Raw genomic sequence first — 20,238 nt, 5'->3', positions numbered from 1 at the left:
TGACTTTTTTCTGTAAAATACTTAAATTTCCTCAATATCTGTTTTTATTGGTTGATGTTATAGGTATAATATTATTATAGACTGGTTTTATTTTTACTTTTTAAAATTTTTTTGTTTATTTTATTATTATTATTTACTTTAAGTTTTAGGGTACATGTGCACAATATGCCGGTTAGTTACATATGTATACATGTGCCATGCTGGTGTGCTGCACCCATTAACTCGTCATTTAGCATTAGGTATATCTCCTAATGCTATCCCTCCCCCCTCCCCCCAACCCACAACAGTCCCCAGAGTGTGATGTTCCCCTTCCTGTGTCCAAGTGCTCTCATTGTTCAGTTCCCATCTATGAGTGAGAACATGCGGTGTTTGGTTTTCTGTCCTTGCGATAGTTTACTGAGAATGATGATTTCCAATTTCATCCATGTCCCTACAAAGGACACGAACTCATCATTTTTTATGGCTGCATACTATTCCATGGTGTATATGTGCCACATTTTCTTAATCCAGTCTATCATGGTTGGACATTTGGGTTGGTTCCAAGTCTTTGCTATTGTGAATAGTGCCGCAATAAACATACGTGTGCATGTGTCTTTATAGCAGCATGATTTATAGTCCTTTGGGTATATAACCAGTAATGGGATGGCTGGGTCAAATGGTATTTCTAGTTCTAGATCCCTGAGGAATCACCACACTGACTTCCACAATATTTTTACTTTATGTTTTTTTCTTCACTGCTGTGTAAATACTTTTCATAATACCAGGTCTCTGCTTTTGGAGAACTTGAAGCTTTGAAGGTAGTCTAGATAGTCTTTATTTTTCTTCTATTTGTAAGAATTTTACAAGTGGAGAGATTTAGTCTTCTAAGTTACCTATGATTTCTCATATTTAGATTCTTTTTAAAAGCTTTGCTTTATATTATATATCGTGTTGTATATTAGTTAGTATATTTTATGTTGGCTGTTTGACCACATAGTGCCATAATGAACAGGAAGTTAAATTTCTGGAGAGCATTTTATGTTAGTTTTACACTCAATTGCGGAGACAATCACTACCAGTAATACTAGGTACTTAAGTAATTGTTAGTGGTATTTTTAAAAGAATTAAGGTAAGATGGGATAATAATAAAGAAGAAGTTGTTAAAATTTTAATTTAATAAAGTACATTATTTAATATCAGCAATATCAAACTAAAGCAACTACTAAAATAGACATTTAGCCTAATGAATGTTTTAAATTCTAGTGAAGCTTTTTAACAGTTGCATTTCTTGAAAGGTGATTTTTTTTATGTGCCTGAGCCAAAGAAGTTTTTATATATATGAAACATATATATAAAATAATTTAAAAATCTTATAAGCTTTATATCACTGTGTCTTAATCATCTTAACATGGATCAATGCTTTCTTAGATTAAAAAAAAACAAACAAACTCCCAATCCAATTTTATAAATGCAGTACTGGATACCATAGAATCAAGGGAAAAGCGAACTGGAAAAAGAAATATCCATGGCTTTTATAAACCTCTTTACAACTAGGGGAGTTTATTATCATGGGAAATAAGCTTAACTCAATAAGAAAAGAGAAAAGAGAAGATGCAAACCTAATTCTGAGAGAACTGAAGAATCTTCTGAAGATTATGGTAGAGAGAGAACAGTCTTTGCAAATAAATTCTGAATTGCTTCTGTCAGTCATATTCTATATTATAGTAACATAAAAAAGGGTAAAAGGTAGCATCTTTCTCTAAATGCGTACTATCTTCAAGTGAAAAAGGAAAAGAAAGTTGTATTTTACCTTTCATAATTGTTGATAAAGACCACCTTGTATGATTCATCTTTTTAAAGCCATCATGTGTTTGTAGGAATCATTTTCAAAGGTCCATTTGCATAGATTACTAACTATAAAATAGGTAAATGATGAAATCACCTGTGTTATACAGTCATAGGTATTACACATTTAAATGCAGCATTTTATGTTTATAATAAATTTTAAGATTGGAACTTCAGTTAAAAATTTGGTAAATACTCAAGTTTTTTTTGCCAGAAAAGGTAGAGATAATTTTTAAAGAAGGTAAATCAGTTTATTATCATGTTAATCAGAATTTGCGACCACAAATTCTGTTCCTGATATTTCTTATTTTTATTATCTGTGGGTTTTTTGATTATACCTAGAAGTAATAAAACTTTTTCTTCATTAAACTCTTTTATAATCTGAGTGGTATACTTCACTTCTTGCTGAATAAAAAAATTACAGTGTTGTCCAGTTTATTTCTATTGTCAGCCTATTGTCCTCATATATCCCTTCTGAAACCATTAAGGCTCTGTTACCATCCTCAGTGACTTTAACTCTGAATTTTCTACCTTCAGAACTGCATAGTTAATCATGATCAAGATGACTGGCACAGAGAACTCTGAATCTTTCTATGTTCTGCTACGCTTTATATGAGCCTGTTTATGTAAAATAATCTAGGGGATTCTGGAAAACAAGTATGTTTTGGCCATTAATAAAACAGTTACAGATGAATTGTAGTTCAGAGAAGTAAGTAGAAGGAATATCCTTTAGTGACAAATGAGTTTTTGTCTACAACACAGGTCCTTTGCTTACTCATAATGGAAATGCTTATAGATGTGTCAGGACTCGTTTTGGCCTTTGGGCCAAGGACCTAGTATGGCATCTGGCATATAGTAGGTACTCTATAAATAATGTTCCATTCTGCTTTTTAGTTGACCTATATAGTAAAATAAGTATCAATGAGATCATCATGAAAAGTTATAAACCTATTCATTTGTTTTTAATAATCTTTTGTTTTTATGCACTCACATTTGTTTAATGGGATTGAATATAAATGTAAAATCTTTGGACTTCTGTGAGGGTAGAATAAAGTGGATAGGACTTCCTGACCAGTTCACTTCCAAGACCAGTTGGACTTCCTTCCTGTTCTCTTTTACATGGCAGTTCCCGTGTTCTGAGTCACAAAGCAGCATTAATTTTGTCTCTGAGTCGTTTTTCTAATGTACTGTGCTGGCCACATGGAAAGTAGGAGAGCTACTTAAAAAAAAACACCACCTTCAAATTAGAATGCCTTATTAAGATTTAAAATATTATGTATCATACGAGGCCCCTTATGTAAAATATATCATGTTATTTTAAAAGTCAAATGAGAACATACACGAGAGTTCTTTGAAAACTGTAGCATATTAATATTTAACTCTAGGCATAATCTCCTCAGTGACATTAATGTAAATACACTCTGTCATGTAGAAGTGACATTAGAAATATAAATGCTTACATTTAAAAAGCCAACATTGAAGGTCAGACTAATTGAATAATATTATTGTTTCTTAACATGTTTGATTAGAACAAGGATGATAAATAGTAAAGGGCTTATAGACAGTTCTTAATTATGACCCTTCAATTTATGACTCTAGCGATTAAGTGATTTAATACTGTGATGCCTGTTTTACAAATACTTATCAAATACTTGGAGACTCTGACCCTCTGAGGCATCTTTTTTGGTAATAAAAATCCTTTGAGACCTTCTGTTTAAGGGCTCAAAAGATAGTATTAACAAGTATGCCCCCCTTCCCTGCCCAGGTAAAGAATAAGTGTTATATTTAAATATTAACATGCATATAATAAAATATTAACAGCTATTAAAATGTAACAAAATAAAATACACTTATCATTAAAATAAGCATTGTAGAATTAATCAGTCTATGATGATTCAGTCCCTTGGAATCACCTTTTTGTAGATGGATTATTACTATATTTATTACTTATGAAAACATCTATTAAAGGGAATTATCAGGTGATAAAATCTGGAAAAATAATCATTTTCTATTTATACAAGTTATTGATACATTTGGGGTAAACTTTGTGCAACTAATGAGGAAACTAACATACAACACAGTCCTGAGGAAATCATTAACTAGTATGTACTCATGATAATTCATCTCATTTTTCTTGATGTCTATTTTAGTGGACTAAATTTCATATCTCAGTTTTTCTGCTTGACTAATTGTTTTAAGTTCAAATCCTCTAAGCTGAATATATTTGGGGATAACAGAATGTAGTAGAAACTGTTTTGTTTACTCAATCTTTCAGCACATTCATTGTACACATATGTTTTCATAACTTTTGTGAAACTTTTGGAAGAGGCCCATGGAAACCATAGAACCAAATGTGACGTGGAGAACATCTGGGTATGTTTGGTTAGTTCTGCTGCTGAATTGGAGTCTTCAGCTCATTCCTGGTTTATAATAAAGTAACATGTATCAAAGGGTTGGATAGGAGACATTCTTCTCTATATTGCCCTCTTCAAAGACTGAAAACCCCCTTTTCTTAAGTGTACTAGATGATCTAATTGGGCTTAATATGATTTAGTGAGATATAAATTACACCAAAAAAGAGGTAGAGTAACACCTACTATTTACTAAAATAAAAATCTCTTGGCAGTACATTGCTGTAGGAAAGGACATGGCAGTCAGCTTATAAATGACAAAATATGTGATAACTTTGTGTTACATACAGAACTGTTGTTTGGCTAGGCGTAGTGGCTCACGCCTGTAATCCCAGCACTTTGGGAGGCCAAGGTGGGCGGATCACTTGAGGTCAAGAGTCCGAGATCAGCCTGGCCAACATGGTGAAACCCCATCTCTACCAAAAATACAAAAAGTAGCTGGGCATGGTGGTGTGTGCTTGTGGTCCCAGCTACTCAGGAGGCTGAGGCAGGACAATTGCTTGAAACCAGGAGGTGGTTGCAGTGAGCTGAGATTGCACCACTGTACTCTAGCCTGGTAGACAGAGTGAGACTCTGTCTCAAAAAAAAAAAAAAAAAGGACTGTTGTTCGTAGTGTATAGTACATAGTACAGTGTAATACCTGTATTATAGGCAAAGCTGTATATAGTTAAATTAACCTGTAGTATATATGAACATATATGTGTGTGTGTGTATATATATATACACATATATATACACGTATATATATATATACACGTGTGTGTGTATATATATATATATATATATATATGCATTTTAACCAGAATTTTGTTCCGCTTTCTGCCCTTTCTTTGTTGATTACGTTAGGATTGGATGCCTATGAAACAGTTTATGAATGTTACACTAGTTCTCCTAGGTGGTATTGGAAAAAATTTTTTTGAGCAGCATGTTGATGTTCCTCTAGCACCCTCTGCTGGATTTGAGAATTAATTCATTGGACTAGAAGATTTAAAAAAATTATTAAGAAGGCTTAAATTTAATTATGTCTATCAACAAACCCTACTCTTGGAAGGAGTTTGTTTAAAGATTTGAAGATTTTTTGCTGTCCTTACTGAGAAATTGATAGTTTCAGTAATAATAAGCACCTTATAATTTTCTGACATTTCATTTAAAATGAGAAGTTGTGAAAATAAAGACATGATCTCCAGTTTATTATTTCCACCCCCTGTGTTTTGCTCTAAGCAGGAAAAACAGAACCTCTTTTTGATTTTTGGAGTGTAAACTAGATCATTAATTAACTAATTAATATATATACAAGAAGTGAAAACTTGAATTTTTGATTCATTAGAGAATCACTGAATATTCTGCATTTAACAAAATATATTACTATCATTTTGATAAAGAAGGATATATGCTTTTTGGAATCTGAGAAAATATTTTAAAATTGTTAGCCTTGTTTTTTTTCTCTCTGTGCCCTTTATTTGCTTTTTTAAAAAAAAATTTATTTCCATAGGTTTTTGGGAAACAGGAGGTGTTTGTTTACATGAGTAAGTTATTTAGTTGTGGTTTGTGAGATTTTGGTCCTTTGCTAGCTTTTAAAATCATTTATTCTCAATCCTATGGGCTATTTCCTTGTGACTGGCTAGACTTTTTTTTGACTTACAGAAACTAAAATGAGTATACTAGGTACTGAGAAAACTGACTTCAGTTCTTTAAGGGCAAGAACCTTATCCTTTATACTTTCTTAAAGAAAAAATTAGCATTGGGCCCATCTGGGATAATGCTCATTCTGGTGTGGGCTAAACATAATAATTTCTCTGCTACAGTATGCATCATGCTTTATACCTACAACCTCTGGGGGACCCTTGTTCTAAGGCTTCAAAGTCAGCATTTAGAAATAACTTTTTTTCCACAATGAGAATCAGAAGTTTAATTTAGCTGGCTGCCACGTCTTGACATTCCAATCAGGGATTCTTTATTTTTCAATTGAGATATACTTCACATATCATAAAACCCACCCTTTAAAAGTATACAATTCAATGCTTTTAATATATTCACTATACTGTGCAACTATTACCACTATCTAATTCCAGAGCATTTTCATCACCCCACTAAGAAATTTCATATTCATTAGCAGCTACTGCCCTTTTCGTTCTCTCCTTCTTCCCTATCCTCCTGCAACCACTTAATATACTTTTTGTCTCTGGATTTGCCTATTCTGGACAATTCTTATAAATGAAATCATACAGCATGTGGTCTTTTGTATTTGACTTCTTTTACTTTTTTTATATATGTTTTCAAGGTTAATCCATGGTATCACATTTATTGGTACTTCATTCCATTTTCTTGCTGGATAATATTCCATTCTATGGATTCACAACATCTTGTTTATTCATTCATTGGTTGATGGACATTTGGGTGCATTCCATCTTTGGCTGTTATGAAAAATGCTGCTATCAACTTTTGTGCATAATTTTTTGAATCTGTTTTCATTTCTCTTGGGTAAATATATAGGAATGTAATTGCTGGGTCGTATGGTAACTCTATGTTTAATTTTTTGAGCAGCTACCTAGCTGTTTTCCACAGCAGCCAAACCATTTTACATTCCTATCAGTAATGTATGAGGTTTCTAGTTTTTCCAATTTTCTTCCAGTATTTTCTGTTATTTAAATTATAGCCATCTGGTTTTGGTCCAAGATGGCCGAATAGGAACAGCTCCAGTCTACAGCTCCCAGCGTGAGTGATGCAGAAGATGGGTGATTTCTGTATTTCCAACTGAGGTACCGGATTCATCTCACTGGGGCTTGTCAGATGGTGGGTGCAGGACAGTGGGTGCAGCCCAACGAGCGTCAGCCTAAGCAGGATGAGGCATCGCCTCACCCGGGAAGTGCAAGGGGTCAGGGAATTGCCTTTCCTAGCTAAGGGAAGCTGTGACAGATGGCACCTCGAAAATCAGGTCACTCCCACCCTAATACTGCACTTTTCCAGTGGTCTTAGCAAATGGAACACCAGGAGATTATATCCCGCACCTGGCTCGGAGAGTCCCATGCCCACGGAGCCTTGCTTATTGCTAGCACAGCAGTCTGAGATCCAAGTGCAAGGCAGCAGCGAGGCTGGGGGAGGAGCACCCACCATTGATGAGGCTTGAGTAGGTAAACAAAGTGGCAGGGAAGCTCAAACTGGGTGGAGCCCACCGCAGCCCAAGGAGGCCTGCCTGCCTCTGTAGACTCCACCTCTGGGGGCAGGGCATAGCCAAACAAAAGGCAGCAGAAACCTCTGCAGACTTAAATGTCCCTGTCTGACAGCTTTGAAGAGAGTAGTGGTTCTCCCAGCTTGGAGTTTGAGATCTGAGAACAAACAGACTACCTCTTCAAGAGGGTCCCTGACCCCTGAGTAGCCTACCTGGGAGGCATCCCCTAGTAGGGGCAGACTGATGCCTCACACGGCTGGGTACCCCTCTGTGACGAAACTTCCAGAGGAATGATCAGGCAGCAACATTGGCTGCTCAGCAATATTTGCTGTTCTGCAGCTTCCGCTGCTGATATCCAGGCAAACAGGGTCTGGAGTGGACCTCCAGCAAACTCCAACAGACCTGCAGCTGAGGGTCCTGTTAGAAGGAGAACTAACAAACAGAAAGGACATTCACACCAAAACCCCATCTGTATGTCACCATCATCAAAGACCGAAGGTAGATAAAACCACAAAGATGGGGAAAAAACAGAGCAGAAAAGCTGAAAATTCTAAAAATCAGAGCTCTTCTACCTCTCCAAAGGAACTCAGCTCCTCCCCAGCAACAGAACAAAGCTGGATGGAGAATGACTTTGAGGAGTTGAGAGAAGAAGGCTTTAGATGATCGGTAATAACAAACTGCTCTGAGCTAAAGGAGGATGTTCGAACCCATTGTGAAGAAGCTAAAAATGTTGAAAAAAGGTTGGACGAATGGCTAACTAGAATAAACAGTGTAGAGAAGTCCTTAAATAACCTGACTGAGCTGAAAACCGTGGCACGAGAACTACGTGATGTATGCACAAGGTTCAGTAGCCGATTTGAACAAGTGAAAGAAAGGGTATCAGTGATTGAAGATCAAATGAATGGAATGAAATGAAGTGATAAGAGAAGTTTAGAGAAAAAGGAGTAAAAAGAAACGAACGGAACATCCAAGAAATATGGGACTATGTGAAAAGACCACATCTACGTCTGATTGGTGTACCTGAAAGTGACGGGGAAAATGGAACCGAGTTGGAAAACACTCTTCAGGATATTATCCAGGAGAATTTCCCCAACCTAGCGAGGCAGGCCAACATTCAAATTCAGGAAATACAGAGAACGCCACAAAGATACTCCTCGAGAAAAGCAATTCCAAGACACATAATTGTCAGATTCACCAAAGTTGAAATGAAGATAAAAATGTTAAGGGCAACCAGAGAGAAAGGTCGGGTTACCCACAAAGGGAAGCCCATCAGACTAACAGTGGATCTCTCAGCAGAAACTCTACAAGCCAGAAGAGAGTGGGGGCCAATATTCAACATGCTTAAAGAAAAGAATTTTCAACCCAGAATTTCTTATCCAGCCAAACTAAGCTTCATAAGTGAAGGAGAAATAAAATCCTTTACAGACAAGCAAATGCTGAGAGATTTTGTCACCACCAGGCCTGCCTTACAAGAGCTCCTGAAGGAAGCAATAAACATGGAAAGGAAAAACTGATACGAGCCCCTGCAAAAATATGCCAAATTGTAAAGACCATCCATGCTAGGAAGGAAGAAACTGCATCAACTAATGAGCAAAATAACCAGCTAACATCATAATGACAGGATCAAATTCACACATAACAATATTAACCTTAAATGTAAATGGGCTAAATGCTCCAATTAAAAGACACAGACTGGCAAATTGGATAAAGATTCAAGACCCATCAGTGTGCTGTATTCAGGAGACCCATCTCATGTGCAGAGACACACATAGCCTTAAAATGAAGGGATGGAGGAAGATCTACCAAGAAAATGGAAAAGAAAAAAAGTGGGGGTTGCAATCCTAGTCTCTGATAAAGCTGACTTTAAACCAACAAAGATCAAAAGAGACAAAGAAGGCTATTACATAATGGTAAAGGGATCAATTCAACAAGAAGAGCTAACTATGCTAAATATATATGCACCCAATACAGGAGCACTCAGATTCATAAAACAAATCCTTAGAGACCTACAAAAAGACTTAGACTCCCACACAATAATAATGGGAGACTTTAACACCCCACTGTCAGCATTAGACAGATCAACTAGACAGAAAGTTAACAAGGATATCCAGGAATTGAACTCAGCTCTGCACCAAGCGGACCTAATAGACATCTACAGAACTCTCCACCCCAAATCAACAGAATATACATTCTTCTCAGCACCACATCACACTTCTTCCAAAATTGACCACATAGTTGGAAGTAAAGCACTCCTCAGCAAATGCAAAAGAACAGAAATTTTAACAAAGTGTCTCTTAGACCACAGTGCAATCAAACTAGAACTCAGGATTGAGAAACTCACTCAAAACCGCTCAACTACATGGAAACTGAACAACCTGCTCCTGAATGACTGCTGGGTACATAACGAAATGAAGGCAGAAATAAAGATGTTCTTTGAAACCAACGAGAACAAAGACACAACATACCAGAATCTGTGGGACACATTCAAAGCAGTGTGTAGAGGGAAATATATAGCACTAAATGCCCACAAGAGAAAGCAGGAAAGATCTAAAATCAACACCCTAACATCACAATTAAAAGAATTACAGAAGCAAGAGCAAACACATTCAAAAGCTAGCAGAAGGCAAGACATAACTAAGAGCAGAACTGAAGGAGATAGAGACACAAAAAACCCTTCAGAAAAATCAGTGAATTTAGCAGCTGTTTTTTTAAAAGATCAACAAAATTGTTAGACTGCTAGCAAGACTAATAAAGAAGAAAAGAGAGAAGAATCAAATAGACACAATAAAAAGTGATAAAGGGGATATCACCACCGATCCCACAGAAATACAGACTACCATCAGAGAATACTATAAACACCTCTATACAAATAAACTAGAAAATCTAGAAGAAATTGATAAATTCCTGGATACATACACTCTCCCAAGACTAAACCAGGAAGAGGTTGAATCCCAAAATACACCAGTAACAGGCTCTGAAATTGAGGCAATAATCAATAGCCTAAGCAACCAAAAAAAGTCCAGGACCAGACGATTCACAGCCGAATTCTGCCAGAGGTACAAGGAGGAGTTGGTACCATTCCTTTTGAAACTATTCCAATCAATAGAAAAAGAAGGAATCCTCCCTAACTCATTTTATGAGGCCAGCATCATCCTGATACCAAAGCCTGGCAGAGACACAACAAAAAAAGAGAATTTTAGACCAATGTCCCTGATGAACATTGATGCAAAAATCCTCAATAAAATACTGGCAAACTGAATCCAGCAGCACATCGAAAAGCTTATCCACCATGATCAAGTGGGCTTCATCCCTGGTTGCAAGGCTGGTTCAACATACGCAAATCAATAAACGTAATCCATCACATAAACAGAACCAATGACAAAAATCACATGATTATCTGAATAGATGCAGAAAAGGCCTTTGGCAAAATTCAACAGCCCTTCATGCTAAAAACTCTCAGTAAATTAGGTATTGATGGGACGTATCTCAAAATAATAAGAGCTATCTATGACAAACCCACAGCCAATATCATACTGAATGGGCAAAAACTGGAAGCATTCCCTTTGAAAACTGGCACAAGACAGGGATGCCCTCCCTCACCATTCCTATTCAACATAGTGTTGGAAGTTCTGGCCAGGGCAATCAGGCAGGAGAAAGAAATAAAGGGTATTCAATGAGGAAAAGAGGAAGTCAAATTGTCCCTGTTTGTAGATGACATGATTGTATGTTTAGAAAACCCCATCATCTCAGCCCAAAATCTCCTTAAGCTGATAAGCAATTTCAGCAGTCTCAGGATACAAAATCAATGTGCAAAAATCACAAGCATTCTTATACACCAATAACAGAGAAACAGAGAGCCAACTCATGAGTGAACTCCCATTCACAGTTGCTACAAATAGAATAAAATACCTAGGAATAAACTTACAAGGGATGTGAAAGACTTCTTCAAGGAGAACTACAAACCAGTGCTCAACAAAATAAAATTGGATACAAACAAATGGAAGAACCTTCCATGCTCATGGATAGGAAGAATAAATATCATGAAAATGGCCATACTGCCCAAGGTAATTTATTGATTCAATGCCATCCCCATCAAGCTACCAATGACTTTCTTCACAGAATTGGAAAAAATTACTTTGAAGTTCATATGAAACCAAAAAAGAGCCCGCATTGCCAAGACAATCCTAAGCCAAAAGAACAAAGCTAGAGGCATCATGCTACCTGACTTGAAACTATACTACAAGGCTACAGTAACCAAAAGAGCATGGTACTGGTACCAAAACAGAAATATAGACCAATGGAACAGAACGGAGCTCTCAGAAGTAATACCACACACCTACGACCATCTGATCTTTGACAAACCTGACAAAAACAGGAAATGGGGAATGGATTCCCTATTTAATAAATGGTGCTGGGAAAACTGGCTAGCCATATGTAGAAAGCTGAAACTGGATTCCTTCCTTACACCTTATACAAAAATTAATTCAAGATGAATTAAAGACTTAAATGTTAAACCTAAAACCATAAAAACCCTAGAAGAAAAGCTAGGCAATACCATTCAGGACATAGGCACGGGCAAGGACTTCATGACTAAAACACCAAAAGCAATGGCAACAAAAGCCAAAATTGACAAATGGGATCTAATTAAACTAAAGAGCTCCTGCACAGCAAAAGAAGCTACCATCAGAGCGAACAGGTAACCTACAGAATGGGAGAAAATTTTTGGAATCTACTCATCTGACAAAGGGCTAATATCCAGAATCTACAATGAACTCAAACAAATTTACAAGAAAAAAACAAACAACCCCATCCAAAAGTGGGTGAAGGATATGAACAGACACTTCTCAAAAGAAGACATTTATGCAGCCAACAGACACATGAAAAAATGCTCATCATCACTGACCATCAGAGAAATGCAAATCAAAACCACAATGAGATAGCATCTCACACCAGTTAGAATGGCGATCATTAAAAAGTCAGGAAACAACAGGTGCTATAGAGGATGTGGAGAAATAGGAGCATTTTTACACTGTTGGAAGGACTGTAAACTAATTTAACCATTGTGGAAGACAGTGTGGCAATTCCTCAAGGATCTAAAACTAGAAATACGGTTTGAGCCAGCCATCCCATTACTGGGTATATACCCAAAGGATTATAAATCATGCTGCTATAAAGACACATGCACACGTATGTTTATTGCGGCACTATTCACAATAGCAAAGACTTGGAACCAACCCAAATGTCCAACCATGATAGACTGGATTAAGAAAATGTGGCAGATATACATCATGGAATACTATGCAGCCATAAAAAACTATGAGTTCATGTCCTTTGTAGGGACGTGGATGAAGCTGGAAACCATCATTCTGAGCAAACTATTGCAAGGACAAAAAACCAAACACCGCATGTTCTCACTCATAGGTGGGAAATGAACAATGAGAACACTTGGACACAGGATGGGGAACATCACACACCGGGGCCTGTCGTGGGGTGGAGGGATGGGGGAGGGATAGCATTAAGAGATATACCTAATGTAAATGACGAGTTGATGGGTGCAGCACACCAACATGGCATGTGTATACATATGTAACAAACCTTCACGTTGTGCATATGTACCCTAGAACTTAAAGTATAATAAAAAAAAGAAAAAAAATAAATTATAGCCATGTAGTGGGTGTGAAGGTATCTCTTCATGTTTTTAGTTTTCATTTCCCCAGTGACTAATAGTTTTGAGCATTATTTCATATAGTTATTGGTCATTTACATATCTTTTTTAGACAAATATCTAAGTCCTGTACTCATATTTTGAGTTGTCCTTTTATCGTATGATTTCTTTTTTTATTCTGGATACTAGAACGTGCTCAGATATATGATTTGTAAGTATTTTCTCCCATTCTTTAGGTTATCTTTTCATTTTCCTAATAAAGTCCTTGGATACACATATGTTTTTTGTCTTTTAGTTTTAATTTTGTATTGTTACGTAAAATTTATACATATTTATGGGGTACATGTGTTTTTTTTATGTGCATAGAATGAAATTATCAAGTCACTCGTTAGGCTATTCATCATCTTGAACGTTGATCATTTCTATGTGTTAGGAATATTTCAAGATCTCTCTTCCAGCTATTTTAAAATATACAATACATTGTTGTTAACTGTAGTCACCCTACTCTGCTATCTAACTTTAGAACTTATTCCTTCTAACTGTATGTTTGTACCCATTAGTCAATCTGTCTGCCCTGCCACCCACACCCTGACACCCTTTCCAGCCTCTGATAACTATCCTGTCATTCTACTCTCTACGTCCTTGAGATTAACTTTTTTTACTTTTATTTTTTAATTTTTTAGGATTTTTTTTTCTTTTAGATGAAGTCTCACTGTCTCACCCAGGCTGGAGTGCAGTGTGCAATCTCCACTCACTGCAACTTCCACCTCCCGGGTTCAAGTGATTCTCCTGCCTCAGCCTCCTGAGTAGCTGGGATTACAGGTGCCTGCTATGACACCTAGCTAATTTTTGTATTTTTAGTAGAGACAGGGTTTCGCCATGTTGGCCAGCCTGGTCTTGAACTCCTGACCTCAGGTGATCTGCCCACCTCGGCCTCCCAAAGTACTGGGATTACAGGCATGAGCCACCGTGCCTGGCCTATAGTTTTTTTTTTGTTTTTGTTTTTTAATAGAGATGAGGTCTCACTTTTTTATAGAGATTTTGCTCAGACTGGTCTTGAACTCCTGACCTCAAGCAATCCTCTCACCTCAGCCTTCCAAAGTGCTAGGATTACAGGCATGAGCCACCATGCCCAGCCGAGATTAACTTTTTTAGCTCTCACATATGAGTGAGAACATGCGATGTTTGTCTTTTTGTGCCTGGCTTATTTTACTTAACATAATGACGTCTAGTTCCATTCATATTGCTGCAAATGACAGCATTTCATTCTTTTTTTTGTGGCCAAGTAGTATTCCATTGTGTATATATAACCCACTTTCTTTATTCATTTGTTGATGGACACCTAGGTTGATTACATACCTTTGCTATTGTGAATAGTGTTGTAATAAGTTTTTAATTTCTATGAAGTTGTTTGTTTGTTTGTTTGTTTATTTATGCTTGTGCTTTTGCTATCTGAGAATCCATTGCCAAATCTAAGGTCATGAAGATTTTTGGATTTTTTTTGAGACAGGGTCTTGCTGTATTGCTGAGGCTGGAGTGCAGTGGCATGATCTCAGCTCACTGAAGTCTCAACCTCCTGGGCCCAAGCCGTCCTTTCCACTTTAGCCTCCCAAGTAGCTGGGACCATAAGTGTGCCTCACCACACCCGGCTAATTTAATTTTTTTGTAGAGACCAGGTTTGACTATGTTGCCCAGGCTGTAAAGATTTACCCCTATGTTTTCTTCTAAGAGTTTTATGGTTTTTAGCTCATATATTTAGGTCATTGATCCATTTAGAATTTATTTTTTTATATGATATGAGGTATGGGATCCAAATTTATTCTTTTGCCTGTTTATATCCAATTGTCTCAGCATCATTTAATGAAAAGATGAATCTTTTCCATTGAGTGGTGATGGCACCATTATCAAAAATAAATTGACCACCCATTCGTGAGTTTATTTCTGGACTGTCAGTTCCTTTCTGTGGATCTATATGAATCTATATGTGTATCCTTTTGCTGGTACCACATTGTTTTGATTATTGTAGCTTTTTTTTTTTTTTTTTTTGAGACAGAATCTGGCTCTGTCACCTGGCTGAATCTTTGCTTACTGTAACCTCTGCCTCCCAGGCTCAAGCCATTCTCTCACCTTAGCCTCCCTTATAGCTGGGTTTACAGGTGGCCACCACCACACTTGGCTAATTTTTGTTTTTTGTTTTTGTTTTGATAGAGACAGGGTTTTACTATGTTGCCCAGGCTGGTCTTGAACTTCTGGGCTCAAGCTGTCCACCTGTCTTGGCCTCCCAAAGCACTGGGATTACAGGCGTGAGCCACCGTGCTCAGGTGATCACTGTAGCTTTATAGTGAGTTTTGCAATTATGACATATGTCTTCCATCTTTATTCTTCTTTTTCAAGATTGTCATGTTAACATTTTGATAAGTCTTTAGTAAAGAAAATTGTTTGGCTTAATTTTGTGTTTGTCACATGCTTCTGATGATGTAATTGCTTTTTTATATAATAGCTAAGAACGTCCTGTGGGACTGGTATTCTGTGGAAACATTTTTTGAGAAGGGTGGGAAAAAAGTGACTATGTGGGGAATATTTTCTTTGCCTTATCTTATCACGTCAGCAATATATGTAGGAATAGTTTGAGTTAAACTCCCACTTCCCATTTACTTTTTCTGTTTAGTCGTGAAAGTCTTAATTCATTCTAGTGGTTTTTTGTTGTTGTCATTGTCAAAATATATACCTATATATTTTTAGCTGGGGTCTCGTTCCTCTTGCCTAGGTTGGAGTGCAGTAGCACCATGACAGCTCACTGCAGCCTTGATTTCCTGGGCTCAAGTGATCTTCCCACCTCAGCCTCCCAAGTTGCTGGGACTACAGGTGCACATCACCATGCCTGGCTAATTTTTGGATTTTTTTTGTAGAATTGGTGCTTCACCATGTTGCCCAGGCTGGCTTTGGACTCCTGGGCTCAAGTGATCTGCCTGAGTTGGCCTTCTGAAGTGCAGGGATTACAAGTGTGAGCCACTGTGCCTGGCCTAATTTTGTTAATTGGGTAAATAATGATACCATTGCCATACTTCCCCCTTAACTTTAATAACTTTGGTTTTGTTGTTTAAAAAATGTTTCTCAATATGGAAAATTTCACACATACATGAAAGTAGAAAGAATATTATAGTGAACCAAGTGCCTATGATTTAGCTTCAACAGTTATCAGCTTATGACCAATCTTATTTTATGAACACCAACCCCCACCCCTAACTCCAGTTTGATTATTTTAAACCATATCTAGACATTATATAGTTTCATCCCTGAACACTTTAGTATGTATTTTTTAAAAGATAAGGGTTTATTTTATTTATTAATTAAAAAAATTTACTTAGTTAATTCTTTTATAGAGGTGCAGTTTTTCTCTGTTGCCCAGGCTGGTCTCAAACTCGTGGCCCCAAGCAGTCCTCTCACCTCAGCTTCCCAAAGTGACGGGGGCCACTGTGCTTGGCCGAAAGATTGGGGTTTAAAAAAATTCTAATCATTATCACACCTAAAAAGTAATAATAATTCCTTAGTTACATCAGATATCCAAATGTCCTCATTTCTTGGTTTTCAGAGTGTTTTGAGTCTTCAGACAAAACTGTGAATATTTACTAGTTTCACCTTTCAGCGGAATGCCTGTTATTTTTAAATACTCTAGTAGTATAAATTATAAATGTCAGATTTTATTCAAAGTATTATTTTATCCTTTGGATTTAAATTACCTTGAGACCCAAAAGGATCATATTTGGATTTATTGCTTTCTGTAAAAAAAAAAACCAAAACTATTTTCTAGTATAATAGCTCATTAAGAAATATTTTCCATAGGGTTGTAGAATCTAAATAAAGCAAATAGTTCATTGTAAAAGAATATTTTGTGATTTTCATGTTTGCAAAACACAGAGTGATTATATCCTGAAGCAGGATTACTCCATGACTCTGAAGGCCATCAGAACCATGTGCATCTACAAAGGCCTCTAGAGAAGAAGGGATGTTTGTGTTTATGCTGTGCACTATGATAATCATTATGGGAAGGATTTGCCCAGAAAGAAGTATAGTCATTTCTAAGTTATTCACAGACTGCTTGATTAGTTTGTGGATTATTCAGTTTTTATTTCTATTTCTTTTCATTGTGATCCATTACCATCTTTGTCTGTAAACAAAAAGAAATGGTGGGAGAGAAGGAAAGTCAGATTAATCAAGTTGAACATTAATAAAAACTTGGCTAAGTGGGTGGAGCCAAGATGGCTGAATAGGAACAGCTCCAGTCTATAGCTCCCAGCGTGAGCGACGCAGAAGAAGGGTGATTTCAGCATTTCCAACTCAGGTACTGGGTTCATCTCACTGGGGAGTGTCGGAAAGTGGGTGCAGGACAGTGGGTGCAGTGCACTGAGCGTGAGCCGAAGCAGAGTGAAGGATATGAACAGATGAGTTCATGTCCTTTGTAGGGACATGGATGAAGCTGGAAACCATCATTCTGAGCAAACTATTGCAAGGACAAAAAACCAAACACCGCCTGTTCTCGCTCTTAGGTGGGAATTGAACAATGAGAACACATGGACACAGGAAGGGGAACATCACACACTGGAGCCTGTTGTGGGGTCGGGGGAGCAGGGAGGGATAGCATTAGGAGATACACCTAATGTTAAATGACGAGTTAATGGGTGCAGCACACCAACATGGCACATGTATACCTATGTAACTAACCTGCACATTGTTCACATGTACCCTCAAACTTAAAGTATAAAAAAAAAAACTTGGCTTAGGGTAAATGGTTTAGTAAATATAATGAATATTAATTTATTTTTTCGCCAAATTTCATCTAGGAAGGGAAATCAAATTAGTAATGCCTTTTTCTGTCCCTATTGAACTACCCCATTGACAGGACTCTAGGCATGGCTTTTCTTTGCTACTGTTATGTTGAGACATGCTGGATGTTCCCATAGTTCTGTTTTTCTGTCCCGAACAGATTCTTGGTCATGACCGATTCCCTTTTTGGGACTAGTAATCCGCTACTTCCCAGGGGTGCATTTTCTGAACAAAAATTGTATTCAAAAATAAAGATCTTGACTTCTGCTTCTGTCCAGAAACTGACTCTTGCCGGAAAAACTGATAAATTAGACTTCATCATAATGAAAAGTTTTGGTTTGCAAGTGATACTGTTAAGAGAAGGAGAAGACACGACGTAGACTGGGAGAAAACATTTGCAAATCATATATCTAACAAAGGACTTGTTTTCAGATTGTATAATGAACTTTTAAAGCTCAGTAATATGAAAATAAACAGCTCAATTAAAAAATGGTGAAAATATTTGAACATATACTTCTTCAAAGAAGATACACAGTTGGCAAATAGGTACATGAAAAGATGCTCAGTGTCATTAGTCATTGGGGCAATGCAAATTAAAACTAAAATGAGATAACCACTACATGCCTATTTGATTGTCTATAAAACCTCAAGAAACCAAAAACAGAAAATGACCGTAGCAAGTGTTGGTGAGGATGTGGAACAATGGAAAATTTCATACATTGGTGTTAGTAATGTAAATTGGCACCATCGCTTTGGAAAACAGTGTGGCAGTTTCATAAAATATTCAATATGGCTGGGTGCGGTGGCTGACGCCTGTAATCCTAGCACTTTGGGAGGCCGAGGCGGGCAGATCACGAGGTCAGGAGATCGAGACCATCCTGGCTAGCACGGTGAAATCCCGTCTCTACTAAAAATATAAAAAATTAGCTGGGCATGGTTGCCGGTACGTGTAGTCCCAGCTACTTGGGAGGCTGAGGCAGGAGAATGGTATGAACCCGGGAGGTAGAGCTTGCAGTGAGCCTAGATGGTGCCACTGCACTCCAGCCTGGGTGACAGAGCGAGACTCCGTCTCAAAAAAAAAAAAAAAAAAAATCAATATGTACCTGTCATTTGACCCATTCATTCCATTCTTCACTATTTACCCCAGAGAAATGAAAGTGTGTGTCTCTACAAAGTCTTGCACACAAATGCTCATAGCAGCTTTATTTGTAATTGCCTAAACTGGAAACAAGTCAAATGTCCATCATTAGGTGAACAGATAAACCAATTGTGGTCTATTAATAAAGTGGAACACTATTTAACAATGAAAATGAATGAACTATTGATGCATGCAACCACATGGATGGGTCTCAAAATAATTATGTAAGGGGAAAGAAGCCTGGCAATAAAAAGCATAATATATGATTCAATTTATATACAACTCCAGAAAATACAAACCTCTCTGTAGTGACAAAAAGCAGATTCGTGATTACTTGGGTATGTGGTGGGGTGGTGAGGGCTGGAGGAAGGCATTACCAAGAGACATAAGGAATCTTTTAAGAGTGATGGAAATGTTTCCTATATTGATTGTGGCAGTGATTTAATGGGTGTGTACGTGTTTGTGTGTGTGTGTGTATAAAAATGTATCAAAAAGTATATTTTCACTATGTGTAGGTTATTATATATAAGTTATACCTCTATAAAGTGTAAAGAAAAAAAAGCAGGCTCTGGAAGCATTCTTCCTGAGCATGAATTTTACATTCCATTCTTGCAAAAAAAAAAAAAATGAGGCTGCAAGTCCACTAATCTAAAGTGTTAATTATAATTCTGGACTGTAGTGATCCATATCTTCTTTAAATACCAATGTTTATGAATTTAAACTTTTAATTTGTTTTCAGGCAACTACTCTAAGAGTGAGGAAATTAGAAGAAAACATTGAAGCAGAAAGAGCAGCGCATTTGGAATCAAAATTTAATTCTGAAATTATTCAGGTAAAATGTAAACAAATATTTTGGCCTGCATTTTCTTACTTTGTGTTATAACAGCTGGGAAAAACAGCACTATGTTCAGAGAATGAAGGTGTGCATTGAGAATGGGTAACATATTGTTATGACACTCATTATTGTATATAAGGTTAGGATACAGTTGAGATATGCTACCTTAGTGGAGGAGTTGGCACACTATAGCCTACAGGCCAGGTCTCACCCACTGTCTGTTCTTGTGAAGTTTTGTCTTGTCCATAGCTACTTTTGTGGCAGAGTGGAGTAGTTGTGACAGAGAACTTACCTGGCAGTCTGCAAAGAAATTTGCAGATTGGAGTGTTCTTTTACGGCTGTGGGATGGATTTCTTTTTGAGAACGTTGAAA

At 37.1% G+C, this 20,238-nt stretch overlaps 1 protein-coding gene across 10 annotated transcripts in view; it reads left to right on the top strand.

Moving 5' to 3' along the window:
- Window positions 1-20,238, top strand: part of CCDC171 (coiled-coil domain containing 171) — a 446,519-nt gene that overhangs the window by 108,891 nt on the left and 317,390 nt on the right. For all 10 annotated transcript variants that reach the window (XM_055092101.2, XM_055092103.2, XM_024930188.4 and 7 more), the window contains one exon: window positions 19,771-19,863. In XM_055092101.2, the coding sequence (XP_054948076.1) occupies window positions 19,771-19,863 (93 nt within the window). The remainder of the gene's footprint in view (window positions 1-19,770; window positions 19,864-20,238) is intronic.

Source organism: Pan paniscus, chromosome 11 (assembly GCF_029289425.2).
Source record: "Pan paniscus chromosome 11, NHGRI_mPanPan1-v2.0_pri, whole genome shotgun sequence".
Lineage (NCBI taxonomy): Eukaryota > Metazoa > Chordata > Mammalia > Primates > Hominidae > Pan > Pan paniscus.
The sequence above is the reverse complement of the archived record's forward strand: the minus strand, read 5'-3'. Positions and strand labels throughout refer to the sequence as shown.